Source organism: Gopherus evgoodei, chromosome 7, assembly GCF_007399415.2.
Source record: "Gopherus evgoodei ecotype Sinaloan lineage chromosome 7, rGopEvg1_v1.p, whole genome shotgun sequence".
In the NCBI taxonomy this organism is placed as follows: Eukaryota; Metazoa; Chordata; order Testudines; family Testudinidae; genus Gopherus; species Gopherus evgoodei.
This window is the reverse complement of record NC_044328.1, coordinates 54783812-54798588: the sequence shown is the minus strand read 5'-3', so window position 1 is coordinate 54798588 and position 14777 is coordinate 54783812. Positions and strand designations below refer to the sequence as shown.

The 14777-nt window shown below is 42.2% G+C and overlaps 1 protein-coding gene across 1 annotated transcript in view; it reads right to left on the bottom strand.

Moving 5' to 3' along the window:
- The window catches only part of BMPR1A (bone morphogenetic protein receptor type 1A), a 203232-nt gene that overhangs the window by 77147 nt on the left and 111308 nt on the right, over positions 1-14777 (bottom strand). Inside the window, exon 3 of the mRNA XM_030570181.1 lies at positions 8837-9050. Within this exon, the coding sequence (XP_030426041.1) occupies positions 8837-8903 (67 nt within the window). The 5' untranslated portion in view covers positions 8904-9050. The remainder of the gene's footprint in view (positions 1-8836; positions 9051-14777) is intronic.

Genomic DNA, 14777 nt, shown 5'->3' with positions numbered 1-14777 from the left:
AGGAGTGATGTCAGGAATCTGAACGGTACCGAGATCCGGAGCAGTGCCTCAAGGCGGAACTGTGCTGGGAGTAAGATCTAGGCTGTGAGTACGACTGGTGCTGTGACAGAGAATGGTGCCGGGACTGAAAGCAGTGCTGGGACCTGCTCCAAGATCAAGAGCGGTGCCGAGTGTCCACACTCGGAGATGGTGGACGTATTAGGGCTGGCTTGCCCTTAGACTGTACCACACAGGTGGGATGCGGTGCTGGAGCCTGAGCCTGAGCCAGTTCCAGTTCTGTAAGGGCAATGAGGTCCCTCACCATAGCAAATGTCTCCGGCGTCAATGAAAGTTGGGGCTCAACCACGATGCGCACCAGGGAGCCAGTACGTGCCGGACTCAACAGCTCTTCCCTCAGTGCCAGAGTCAACGGAGCCGATAAAGGCGCCTGCACCTTCGGTCGCTCCAGTGCCGAACGCGAGTCCAAAGTTGACAAAGGGAGTGCTAGTGCCTGTTGTTGAGAGGCAGCCCCCTCCGGCTTGCGAGGTCTCTTATGTCCCAGAGGCAGGGAACGGTGCCGAGGTACCTACGCTGGATGCGGTGTCAGAGAGGACCGGTGCCCATGGCTCTCTATTCGAGTCTCTCTGCAGGGTAGTACTCGAAGCTGCCGCTGGAGCACTATGCACCGAGGCACGCAGTGCCAGAACTTGGCATGCCATAGGAGGATCCGGGCTGAGGGACGTCTCCATAAGGAATTGCTTGAGTCTACAGTACTGCTCCTTTTTGGTTCGAGGCCTGAAAGCCCTACAGATCTTACACTTTTTGGCCTGGTGAGACTCCCCGAGGCACTTTAAACAGGAGTCATGGGGGGCATAGGCTTCGAACAGGCTGAGCATGGTTTAAACCCCATATCCTTGGGCATGAGCCCGGGTGGCGTGCAGGGAGGAAGGGGAAGGAACCCCTTCCAACCCACTAACTTATTTACCAACCAATTCTACAACTATCAGGACTACTACACTTGATCTTAGCTCATTCGTTAACTATATAACTAAAAAACTACAAGAACTAGAACAATTATCCAAACTGAGAAGTAAAAACTAGGGAGAGTGGAAGACAGCAATGCTGCGCTCCACAGTTCCAACGACCATCACGGGCAGTAAGAAGGAACTGAGGGGGCGCTGGGTTGGCTGGGGCATATATCCAGCGCTATGAAGGCACCACTCCAGGGAGCTCCACAGCCGACTCACCGGGTGTTACTAGGGTAAAAATTCTCCAACGATTGTGCATGCAGCATGCGCACACCTAACTGGAATCGATATGAGCAAGCACTCAAAGAAGAATTAAACCTACATCTATCTCTGAATTGTGAAAAATATGTATTAAGGTTATAACAACCAACAAGAATGCACTTTTATGTAGAAATCCACGATTAAATCGAGTCTCACTAGTGATTTAAATCAAATCCACCCTGCGTCTGTCTGTAATCAACAGTTCTGCCACATGTAAGTGGGCTGAAGCTGTTGCGCAGTCAGTTTTCCTCCCACAAAGGCATTACTACAAGAATTGCTGGAGTAATGAAGTAGTTCTGTGAAAGGGAGTTCTTTCACTCTCCACTACCAAGAAGGAAATGACTGGAATGATCAGATGGCAGCATTTATACCATGTGGACACTACACCAGTGGTTCTCAAACTAGGGCCGTCGCTTGTTCAGGGAAAGCTCCGGGAAGGCCGAGTCAGCCTGTTAGTTTACCTGCGGCGTCCGCAGGTTTGGCTGATCGCGGTTCCCACTGGCCGTGGTTCGCCACTCCAGGACAATGGGGGCTGCAGGAAAGGCGGTTAGCACATCCCTCGGCTCACGCTGCTTCCTGCAGCCCCCCCTGTTGGTCTGGAGCGGAGAACTGCAGCCAGTGGGAGCCGCAATCGGCTGAACCTGTGGACACGACAGATAAACAAACCGGCCCAGCTCGCCAGGGGCTTTCCCTGAACAAGCGACAGCCCTAGTTTGAGAACCACTGTTGTCATAAACAGATGGTTAAGGGTTAACGTCTCTTTTACCTGTAAAGGGTTAAGAAGCTCAGTGAACCTGACTGACACCTGACCAGAGGACCAATGGGGGGACAAGATACTTTCAAATCTTGGTGGAGGGAAGTCTTTGTTTGTGCTGTTTGTTTTGTTCGTTGTTCACTCTTGGGGCTAAGAGGGATCAGACGTGCACCCAGGTTTTCTCCAATCTTTCTGAATCAGTCTCTCATGTTTCAAAATAGTAAGTACTAGCTAGAAAAGGCAGATTAGTCTTATGTTTATTTTCTTAACTTGTAAATGTGTATTTTGCTGGAAGGATTTTTACCTCTGTTTGCAGTAACTCTGAATATCAGACTGGGGTGCGGGGGAGTCCCTCTAGTCTACATGAATCTGAATACCCTGTAAGCATTTACCATCCTGATTTTACAGAGATAGCTTTTAATTAAAGAAAGAAAAAGTAAAAATTTTCTTTAAGAACCTAATCGATTTTTCCTGGATCTAAGGGATTGAATCTAAACTCACCAGGGATTGGTGGGGGGGAAAGGAAGGGAATGGTTAATTCCTCTTTGTTTTAAGATCCAAGGAGTTTGGATCAGTGTAGCCTCTCAGGCAACCCAGGGAGGGGAAAGTCTGGGGTGGGAGGAAGGAGGGGGATGGTTTATTTCTCCTTGTTTTAAGATGCAAGGGGTTTGGGTCTTGGGTTCCCCAGAGAAGGTTTTGGGGGAACAGAAAGTGTGCCAAACACTATATCTTGGCTGGTGGCAACGTACCAAATTGAAGCTGGTAATTAAGCTTAAAAGTGATCATGCTGGTCCCCACTTTTCGGACGCTAAAGTTCAAAGTGGGGAAAAAACCTTGACAACTGTACTACACCACAATAGAGGACCTTGCTTCTGCCCTATCCTGCTATTGCAGCCTTAGGGGACAACATCCTTTAACAGCTGTGGTAGTTCTGACAGCCAGGTAAGACCCAGAAGTGAGAATCTGGGAAGAACGCATCTTTAAAGAAATTTGTAACCTCACCCCACCCTCACCCCAAACCTTTCAGAGAAATTTTACTATGGGAAAAATATATCATGCAAAATGAGAAGTGGAATAGTTTGATTTTGGTGAAGTTAGGGGGTGAGAAGAAAAATGAGTTGTAAATCAGAAAAGAAACTGAGCTTCAGTTTTAATAGCTACTAGGATGGTCTAGGAGACCTCCAAAACACTCCTTTCAAGGTACATCTGTTTGCGAAGAATTGCTTACCAATGTATTGCTGGCAAATAATTTGAATTTTTAAAAAGGCATGTTTAGTGTAACAGTTCACACAAAACAACTTCATTACATATTTATGATTTCATAAAGTTAATAATTCAGCACGAGTTACCATTTATTTATTTTACTGCCTGTAGAGATATGGGAAGTTCAAAGCTTGGCTGTATGCATCCTAACAGAGAGAAAATATCACAGTTTAGTAATGTGTATTCTGGGACCTGGGCTTTGGAAAGTATGCAAACATGAGCTTTCTGGCAAGGAAGGAGGATTCACCTAACAAGAGAGTGGTCTGGCACAGAAATAACTATTTCTGATCCTCAGGAACTTTAGCATCAAATATGTCTTTGAAAGGAATCAATGACATCATACTAAAGACTAGTTACACAGATACAAGACAGAAAAAATTGACAAGGCAAGATGTTCTGTAGAGGGAAACTCGACACAAAATGACTAAGAAACTTTCAGGATATCCTTTACTCCTGATAGTCAAAGAAGAAGCAGCAGGAACTGTGTCAGCACATCAGTCTTATATTATGGTCTTATAAAAGAGTCAAGCTTACACAGTTTAAACAGCTGGTTTGGCCAAATAATCTTTATTTCAGAACAGTGTAACCACATAGGGAGTTATACCAGTGTAACTATGGTAGAATCATTCTGATATAGCTATGCTGGTCAATTGTAGATAAATGTTTAGAATCTTATAATCTAACTACTAAGAATAAAAAGGATCCCTTGTTGTTTTTAATTTTTTCTCTCCTGTTGCTCTGAACAGGAATAATACTCTGGGAAATCCTTCCCTGTGAACAACAGCTAGACTGACTTTTTTATGAAGTTACTTTCATTTAAAGATTATTTTTGTACGTTCGGACATAGACTCTGAAAAGCATCTGCTACAACAAAACTGAAATCTACCAGTATTCTACCTAATACCAAGGCTGAGGACAGCAATGATTTAACATGCACTGTTATGCGGATTTTGCTTTAGAATATTTTAGGTAATGCGCATATATGTCAGCACTTTCCCTTTAAAAAATATCTTCAGCTTCTTGGAGTGTAAAGAAAGTGTCTTAATCACTTCAATGCTTTCTCAAGCCTGACAAATTTAGAATAATATTCCCCTTCCAGTGACATCCCGTGTACCAGGCATGTGACCTCTGAGGACATTCATATAGATAGCTGCCCTGTTCTTTTGAAGCAAGGATCAGCAGACAAGAGTTAAACTGTGAACTTATTTCTTAAATTTTGTTTTAAAATTTAAATAGCCAAACTTAATTTTTAATAGGCAAATAAAAAGAGAATGATGTTCTTCCATGCAAAATTTCAGCAGAGGGCACATTTTTATAACCATAGGAGAATGAATGACAAAATACTACAGCACCTTTCTTAAATCTTCAGTCTCTTCACTGTGAAATTATGGAACTAGGATTCCATTTCCTTGGTAATAAAGCTGTTCTAATTAAGGCATATAGGAAATAGTTAATGTGCAAAAAAGGATGTCTGTCTTCAACAATCACATCAACATCTTCCTCTTTGAGGTTTCCATGCTTTAAACAGCACTGTAAACTGAAATCTGCAGTGGTCAAAAGACACTCTCTCCTCAAGAACCCATGGCTTTATTTTTATAGTGGCAACTAGGGTGACCAGACATCCCGATTTTATCAGGACTGTCTGGATATTTGCTTGTTTGTCCTACTGCACAAATAAGCAACTTTGCCCTCTGCTCCGGCGCACAGGTGGAGCCCAGAGGGGCTCATGGCCCCCCCACCCCGACTCTGTTCCTTCCTTCCCCCAGTGGATCCCTCCCCAAATCCCCACCCTGGCTCTGCCCCCTCACTGCCCCACTGGATCCCTCCCCAGGCCCCACTTCTTCCCCAAGCATGCCGCATTCCTCCTCCCTCCCAGGCTTATGCTGATCAGCTGCATGGCAGCGCAAGCGCTGGAGGGAGAGGGTGACACCAGCGTGCGTGGCACAGCCATGAAGAAGGCAGGGCCAGGGCGGGGATTTGGGGAGGACAAAATTGCTTGTTTGTCCAGCGTCCCGAGCCGCATGAAAGTGGGAGAGGCTGGGGGGTGGCTGTCCAGGGCACCAGTGCTGCACCCAGACCCCGTGCCTAAGGGGCAGAGCTGCTGCCCACAGGCCCCCTGCCCTGGGGCTGCTGGCGGTCCCCATTCCTCGAGGGCTCCTGTGTCCCCCGGCCCCTTTGCCCAGCCATTGCACGTGCCGTGTGCCCTGCCCTGAACCCCTCGGGGCTGCAGCACAGGGACGGGCCGTGGGTGGGTCAGCATTACAGGCCGTTCTTGTACGTGGGGACAGACTCGCCCCACGCGCAGGGCAACTCGGTGGGGTCACAGCGGCCACAGGCTGAGCATGCCCCAGCCACTCACTTCCTAATCCCGGGGTGCTCTGTGCAGGGCAGAGATGACGCCTGCCTGCAATGCTGCTGTCTAAGTGAGCAGGACTGCACCAGCTGGGGCACCTTCCGCTACAGGAGGAGGTGGAGACGAGGCGAGCTGGTGTGTGTGGGGGCTCCGGCGGCTTTTTTTTTTGTTTTGCTCCACCCCCGCGCATCCCGATATTTCACCTTTGTCACCTGGTCACCCTAGTGACAACTCCTGGATTCCCTAGTCTAGTCAGACAAGTAAGGAGTCATGAATGGGAACAAGGTGCACAGGGAGAGGACACCCTGTAACTGAATTCTGAAAGGGAGGAAGAAAATGAGTACTGCTCTAATGGTGGGGATACCCTATCTATAATTCTAGAGTGAACTTGAGTCTCCTCTACCACTGGAGCTGAAGAGATAACCTGTCACCACAGCAGTACTGGTAGACAGTGCTGAGCAAGGCCGGCCCATGCCTAGGGTGCTGTAGCTGGGGGGGGGGGACACAAGGGACTCCCCCTTGCTGGCTGTGGAGGGACTTACTTGGCCGCAGCACGGATTCCTCTCTGGCTCCTCTCCAGCGCTGGGTGGGCAGGCTTCTCCCCGATCCTGCCCTACTGGCCCCTCCCCTCTGCCCACTCACTCCTCAGTCAGCTGGCTGAGGGCTCCAGCTCCACTCTTCACCCCTCCTAGGAGCCCGGAGCAGCGCGGACCATAACTGGCAGCCCAACTCAACCACAGCTTGGAGCCGCGGTGAGTCCCTCCCACCCTCTTTGCCGGCACTGCTCGGTCTCTGGCAGGGGCACGGCCCCGCAGGGCCAGGCCAGGGCCAGGAGAGAAACTTTCTCTCTATGTGACATGACCTGTGAGCGAGCTGGGGGGAGCCCATGGGGCTGGACAGGAGGTGAGGGGGGAGCCCAGCAAGGCTGGGAACAGAGTGGGGGGTAGGGAACTGAAATATGCATTTCCCCCGATTCCCCTTGGTTACCAGACTGGTCCGTGGAAAAACACTGACATCCCAAGATGGAGTCCAAAGACACATGGTCTCACCACATGTCCCTGCAGAGTCACAGCAGCCATCACTCAGCGGCCATTTGTAGCGCCCTCAGGAAGGCTCCCCCAGTGGGAGACAAGCCTCCCCCCAAGGCCCTCTGTTTTTTCCCAATGGCCCACTGCCCAGAACAGGCCCTTCCTTCCCCACCCACCATCCAGATCGAAAGCATCCTGTCCAGTGGGCACCACCCAAGTGCAACTACACCTGAAATACAGATACATGGTTAATATTCATAACCTCAGATACAAAAATGATACATGCATACAAATAGGACAAGCACATTCAGCAAATTACAATCTCTCCAACGACACCCTACATGACGTACCTTGCATAAAATACATCATAATTATGTCAATCACATCACAACAATATGACTGAAGAACTTGGGGTGTGTGTCACGTCTACTGCTAAAAAAAAAACAAAAAACCCCAAAAACCCTGAAAAACCTATATTAATCTAACTATATAAAAGAGTAGCAAAGTAACAATGGGTGCAGAGAATCAGACAGGGGATCTCTCTCACTACTGAAGAAGAAACTGAGGGTCAGCAGAGACCACTCTGCCCTTGATGCCTTCAGGTGGGACAGCACGGGGGCATCCAGGGCATACGCACCGGCTATCTCGTCTGACTTTCTGCACACAGCAGGCCACAGAACCTCACCCACCCACTCCTATAATAGACCCCCTAACCTCTGGTTGAGTTACTGAAGTCCTCAAATCATGATTTGAAGACTTCAAGTTACAGAGAAGACCCATCACTTGAAACTACAAAATAATTTTCCCTTTACATCTAATTCCATCTTCGAAGGGCTCTTACTCTTGAAGAAAAAGCAGCTGAAGTGACATCTAAAAATAATATTGAATCATCCATATGACATCAAGCAGTGACTGATGTGTGTCTGGCAAGAAACTGTAAACCAGTTTACATATATGCACTAAATAATAGCAGTCAAATCGTCTACAGTCCTGTTAACTGCACAGCGGTTGGCAAAGCTATGATCAATGCAGAGGTACTGGAGCTGTCTGTAGACTTAGGAAAGAACTTTACTCTGGTATGCCCTGTGTATGCTTGTGAATGCCTCGTGCAACCATAAAACTATAATTTTCCAGGTTTTTGTTTTTGATTCAAAGCTTAAATTCTGAAGAAACTGATGCTATAGGTCTCCTCCTCACACCAGAAGATTTCTCCTTGCCCATTAGTGGATGCACATATAGCATATCTTCTCTTAGGTGTGCTCTTAAACATAATAGAAACACTGATGTGCATGCATAGCACTTGATTTCCAAAATCTCATAGTTTGCGCAAATGAAAAGCAGTTTCCCCACTACAACAAGGCCATAAACTACCACTCAATAAATATTTCTATGCTAAACTGCAACTTCCACACTCAGCCATCAAGGTTGTAGTAACAGACCACTCAAAATAAGAGTTGTGAAGTGCTGAGAATAGAGTAGAAGCAGCCCTCCTGGTTCCTAGTCGTTTATATGTTCCCTTAGGCTAGGAAACTTTTTCCGCAAGGAAAGCAGCAGGAAGATCCCATTTACCACCACATCCTAGTTTCCCAAAATACTTGAAAGTACTCATTGGAAACTTCTAGGGTAAGTAGTGATGCACATATGTAATGAACTTTGCAAAACACTACTGTATATGTTCAGAACACGATTTTCACACTTTCGTAATTTGTAGCTTGGATAGTTATCTGCAATTCTGGGTACTACTTTGTACCATTTGAGGCTGACTGATCACTTGTTCATAGTAACATCTGTATGTGCTTATGATATCAGACTCAAAGAAAATACAAGTTATCCACATTTGCCTAAGGAAATATAAATAAAATCATCCCTTTTATGCAGACATGATACCAATCACCATTAGTGAGACCCACTCATGCACACTGAGAAAGAGACAGAAAAGATTTAAAATTTAAATCAATTTATACACTTGTCACTAAATTTACTCCCTCACAATCTTCTAACACAATCGTGCAACTGATTAGCCACACAAACTTTACTCTTGTAAAAGAACAGTACTGTACATTCAGATATTTGAACAGGACCCATATCACAAAACCACTAGAATTTACAGCCACTCCAAATGAAAGATTAGTAAAAAACAATGAGATTATTTAACCAAATATGAATTTACCTTGAACATGAAGACTGATGAACAGATAGGCTCCCAGTAATCTGATGTATACTTTCAGTTGAGTCATTGTTCACTTTTAATCCTTCCTGTGCACTGTCACCCTTAGCAACTGGCCCTGCTGCTTGACAAATTTAAACTTGGTTTGTTCAGTGAAGCCTGATGAGATTTGGTGGTTGACAGTAGTGATGATTTAATAAATATTCCAACTTGTCTCCTGAAAGAAAGTGAAATTAAGGTGTTTAGCAACAGTTTAAAATTCCTCCAAGCCTTCTGAAACATTAAAAAAAATGAAAAAAAAAATGCAGAAAATGTTTTCAGTGGACAGAACATAACTAGCCTACTGAATACATTAAGATTAGCCCCAACATAAATGCTAGTTTTAATTATCATAAGATTTACTGTTCAAAATATATAACAAAATACTTGGGAATACATGTGGCTCAAAATAACATTCTAAAATGTGTATCAAGATTATTAGCCCACAACAGATGACTATATAATTCAGGTTCACATATAGGTATCATGATGTTGAATACATTAGTATGTATAGTCTGTTTAAAAATTGTTATATCTAAACCTATTATTACTTATTCCTATTATACTACTGAACAGTGAGCAAGAACTTTTATCTATAATTTGCCAGGGCTCTGCTGCGACAAAATCACACTTCAGGAAAAGCTTGAAGAGCAGCCAGCAGGTCAATGAAAAATATAATTACATGGCAAAGTCATCAAATTAACCATTTATTTTTACTACTATAACAAGTTAGGCGTACTGTACAAGACTACTTTAAAACTTAATCTTAAAAATATATTTAGTGAGTTTAATTTTACATTCAGGCTCTAAGAAACATCTAACAAAGTATAGTATCTGTGCCCTCTTTTTGAGAGCCAAAGCATTATAAAACTTTCTGAAAAAGATGCTGCATTCCAGCATGCAACACCAGTTAAATCAATTATTAATATGCCCTCTAGACCCATCTTAGAACATTAGTATCTTCCTGGCTTCCCATGAGCAGTTTTGTGTAGACAGTAAGCCTCCACTGAAAAATCACGGCTGCTACATGGATGTGCACTTGGCTATAAAGTTTAAAAAACTTATAATCTGTTCATTCACCGAAAAGAAATAGGAAAGACAGTCAAACTTGAAAATCACCTTTTCAGAACCACAGTAGACAAGTATTATGGTTAATAAAAATTCAGCAGTCGTAGTCATATTCTTCCCTAATGAAGTTTTTACAGTGATTAATTAAAGGAAGCATAATTAGGTCTCAAAGGACTAAAAAGAACTCGGACACCTAAGCAGTTAACGGAGACAAAGGAGATTTTGTATTAAGATGAACAGAACACTGTTTTTTTGCCTCTCTTTGGCCTCTTGTTTCAGTGGGCTGGAACCCCATGACCCCTGTCAGCCTGGCGCTATTCTAGAATGCAAAAATTTGTATTTGTTCAAGGATGTACTGCAATTACTGTTGGTGACCACTTTCACCATAAATAACTCAATCAGTTTGTTGGTAGGACCCAAGTAGTTTTCATTTTAATTAGTGCTTCAGAGGCATTTAACATGGAGGCAAATTAGTGGCAGAGCAGGGAGGTGTCTGTCACTTTCAATATGTACGGGTAGAGGGCATGCAGCCTTTGACCTGTGGCCTACTTTTCACACATCTGTGACTTCTTATGAAGTAACAAAGAGGCTTCATCACAAGAAACACGCAGAATTGCTGCAGAGGAAGAATATATTTGTGGCTAATGAGCCACAAAGCCATAAAACACTGGAGAAGTCCCTAACTGCAACATAATATGCAATGATATTTCTTATTAATAAGGCTTTGCAGGACACACTTCCATATTTAAAAAGTAATGACAGAAATGTTGGTGTGTACTCTTTACATAATACACTATGCAAACATTCTGAAAAACTATAAAACACTAATTACTATCTTTAGTGAAAGTTTTAAGCAACATAAAAACAAAATATTCATTCTTTGAAATAATTCATTTTTAAATTAAACATTAGTGTCTGGGAATCAGTAAGGATGCAACCTTGTAATTAAGAAACATCAATATAGCAATATTAAATATGAATGTTGTCACTTCCTGTGTTGTTAAATTTTCAGGAGAAAGAAGTCGTCTAGAAATTTCAACTCTCAATAAAATACTTTAAAATGAAAGAGTCGGCTGAGTTTCTGTTTAATGCAGAAGGGTAAAAAGAGCTATGATTTCTTCTCAAGTTCTAGTAAGCAGCATAACCTGGTATGTACTGTTTAATTATTTTTTGAAGTGTTATTTCTTTATGGAGGTTTGCAAGGTATAATACGTACAGTAGGGTCTTACTATCCTGCACTCTGCTAACCCAACTGTGGTCCCACTTCACTTCTTAGCAAGGATTTCAGAGAAGACTGCTGAAGTCAAGTGTCATAAAAATTACCGTATTTTGTAAAAACATGCCACACCACCTCTACTAGTATTCCGCCTTAAATAAGTTTCTTAAATAAACTACAGTTGAGAAAATGGAGTTATTCTAATGATCCATTGGTGTCAATGGGTCTTCATATGTCTGACCCTGTATAGTTCTCACTGCTGGAACGGACCCAACAGTGGTTCCACATCACATAGCCCGTACTCCAAGAGCTGGGGGATGTTGGCCAGTCAGTACTTCTCCCTTCCAACTTGTGTAAGAGCCTCCCAGAGGAGGGGAGGAGGAGCTACAATGGTGCCCCTCACAGAGTGTGTTCCTCCTTCGCTTCTGGGCTTGTCCCTCTTTGCTACTGGCACCATCAAGTTTCCCCACCCATTGACACAGGTGGGTGACACTTTGAGCAAGTTCACTTACTGCATAATTTGCACAAATCATTACTTCAAAATAGAACTTCAACACAGAATTAAAAGAATCTTCAGTGTGTGGTTTCATCTAATATATGATTAATTTTACTCCTATATCAAAAAGAGTATATATATTCTAATCATTTAAAAATATCATCCCCCATGCAAACAGGAAATACAGTAATTACACACTTTTGTAAAAACTTCATTATAAGTTACTTCTGACTTTCTGAACTTGCCCAGCATGGAAAATAACATTGGAAGTTTAGTACTGTTTTATTTCTAATTTTGGGGTGTTGTTTTCATTACAGAAGTGAGATATTATCCTTATACTTAATTCCAATTTTTTTGAAATGTTAATGTTAAATCTGGTCTTCTTGAGGTCAAGATATGTCACAAATGAGTCTTGAAAGTTTTCTTATCCCTCATTTGAGCTTGTCTTCTTAAGTATACATCATGTCTTTAATTTAAAATAGGTGTCAAGACTACCTGTTCTCCACTTATCTACAAAGTACTTTTCCAGATTAGGAAAATTGGGTGTGCTTGAGAAAGCGTTAACATAATCTTAAACATAACCTTGCATCTAGTGTAGACACAGTTTAATACCTTTAAAAATACATGGGTTGGCCATGTTTGATCCCTACAAAAAGCTCCAGAAAAATTAGGTGAATATTCACCTATTTAAAAAAACAACAACAAAATTTTACATCCAAAGGCAAAGATGCCAACCTTGCAGTTTTAAGGAAAGGAAGGAATGAGAGCAACAGAGCAAGGACAACAGATTTCAAAAAAGGAGACAATAAAGGTCCCATGGGAAGAAAATCTAAAGGAAAAAGGAGTTCAGGAGTGTTGGTAGTTTCTCAAAGAGACAATATCAAAGGCGCAACAAGAAACTTACCAATCCTAAGGAAAGATACTATGTATGAAAATCAATAAGGCTGCAAAAGGAGCATTTTGATTACCTAAAACCCCAAAAGAAACCATACAAGTGGACAAATTGCTAAAGGTGAGTATGAAGAACAGCACAAGCAGGTAGGGACAAAATCAGAAAAGCTGATGCACTAAACTAGCCACACCTTGCAAGGACGTAAAAGGCAATAAAGCAGAGGTTCTATAAACACATTAGAAGCAAGAGAAAGACAAAGCAAAGTGTAGCTCCATCATCTAGTGGGTAAGGAGAGCTAATAAAGGACAAGAAGGCTGAGGTATTGAATGCCTATTTTGCTTCATTCTTCATCCCAAAGGTTAACTATGACCAGACATTTAAAGCCATTTAACATTAACAACAAGGGGGAAGGAAGACAAGCTAAATGGGGATAGAACAAGTTAAAGAATATTTAGATAAGTTAAGTTACCAGGGCCTGTCAAAATTCACCCTAGAGTACTTAAGGAATGAGCTGAAGCAATCACAGAACCATCAGTGATGATCTTTGAGAACTCATGGCGGAAGGGTGAAGGGCAAGTATAGTATCTCTATTTAAAAACATGGAAAAGGAGGATCCAAGAAATTATAGACTAGTCAGCCTAACTGTAACACTTGGAAAAATAAATGGAATATATTATTAAACAATCAATTTGTAACCACCTAGAGAATTTATAGCATTATCATGAAAAGCAAACATGGATTTGTCAAGAACAAATCATGCCAAGTCACCCTAATTTCCATCTTTGACTGGGTTACTAGCCTACTGGACAGGGGAAAGCAGCAGATGTGCTATACTTTGATTTTATTATGGCTTTAGACAGTCCCACAAGACATTCTCGCAAGTTAACAAGGGAAACGTGGTTTACATTAAATTACTACAAGATGAGTGCAAATCTGGTTGAACTGTATTCAGAGTGCAGTTATCAATGGTTAAATATCCAGCTGAAAGGATGGGTTTGTCCTGGATCCAGTACGGTTCAATATTTTTATTAATGAGTTGGATAATGCCATATTTGAAGAGCATGCTTATAAAATTTATGGATAACACCAAGCTGGGAGGGACTGCAATTCAAAGGACCTTGACAAATTGGAGAATTGTTCTGATGTCAACAAAATGAAATTAAATCCAGTGCAAAGTACATGTAGGAAGGAAAAATCAAACGCACAGCTACAAAATGGGGAATGGCTGTCTAGGCACTGGTACTGCAGAAAAGAATCTGGGGGTTATAGTACATTACAAATTGAACATGAGCCAAGAGTCATGAAGTTGTGAAAAAAGGTTAATATCTTTCTGGGTGTAATATGTAAGAAATGGGAGGTAACTGTTCTGTTCTACTCAATACCAGTAAGGCCTCAGCTAGAGTATTGTCTCTATGAAAAATGTGGACAAACAGGAAAAGATACACTGTACTGAAACAGTGCAGCTAACTTCACTTAAGTGCTGTCAAATGTACAAAATAACAATAAGATAAAAATATTCAAGCAAGAGAGGTTTTTAAGTGGACTGTCACTTTATGGCAGTGGCTCTCAACCTTTCTAGACTACTGTACCCATTTCAGGAGTTTGATTTGTCTTGTGTACCCCCAAGCTACACTTCAATAAAAACTATTTGCTTACAAAATCAAACATACAAATACAGAAGTACCACAGGATACTATTACAGAAAAATTGCTTACTTTCTTATTTTTACCAAACAATTATAAAACAATCAATTGAAATACAAATACTGTACTTACATTTCAGTGTATACTTTACAGAGCAGTATAAACAAAACATTGTATGTATGAAATTTTAGTTTGCACTGACTTTGCTAGTGCTTTTTATGTAGCCTGTTGTAAAACAAATATCTAGATGAGCTGATGTACCCCCTGGAAGACCTCTTCGTACCTATTGGGGTACATGTACCCATGACTGAAAACCACAGCTTTCTGGTTTCAGTAAATGAACCACAATAAATTGTCACTATAATTTAAAAATCTGAAGAAACTAAAATCTATGGGACAGATTCTCACCTGGAGTAAATAAACTTTGGTCCAATGAAGTCAATGGGAACTATGCCAATTTATACCTGTTCAGAATATGTCTCCATTTGTTAACATGACCTAACTCAAATAATTCAGATTTATTAGAACTGTTTTGCTACTTCAATTTAATACTCTTAATATTAGTATAGGTTTAAAAGCTACGTGACTGA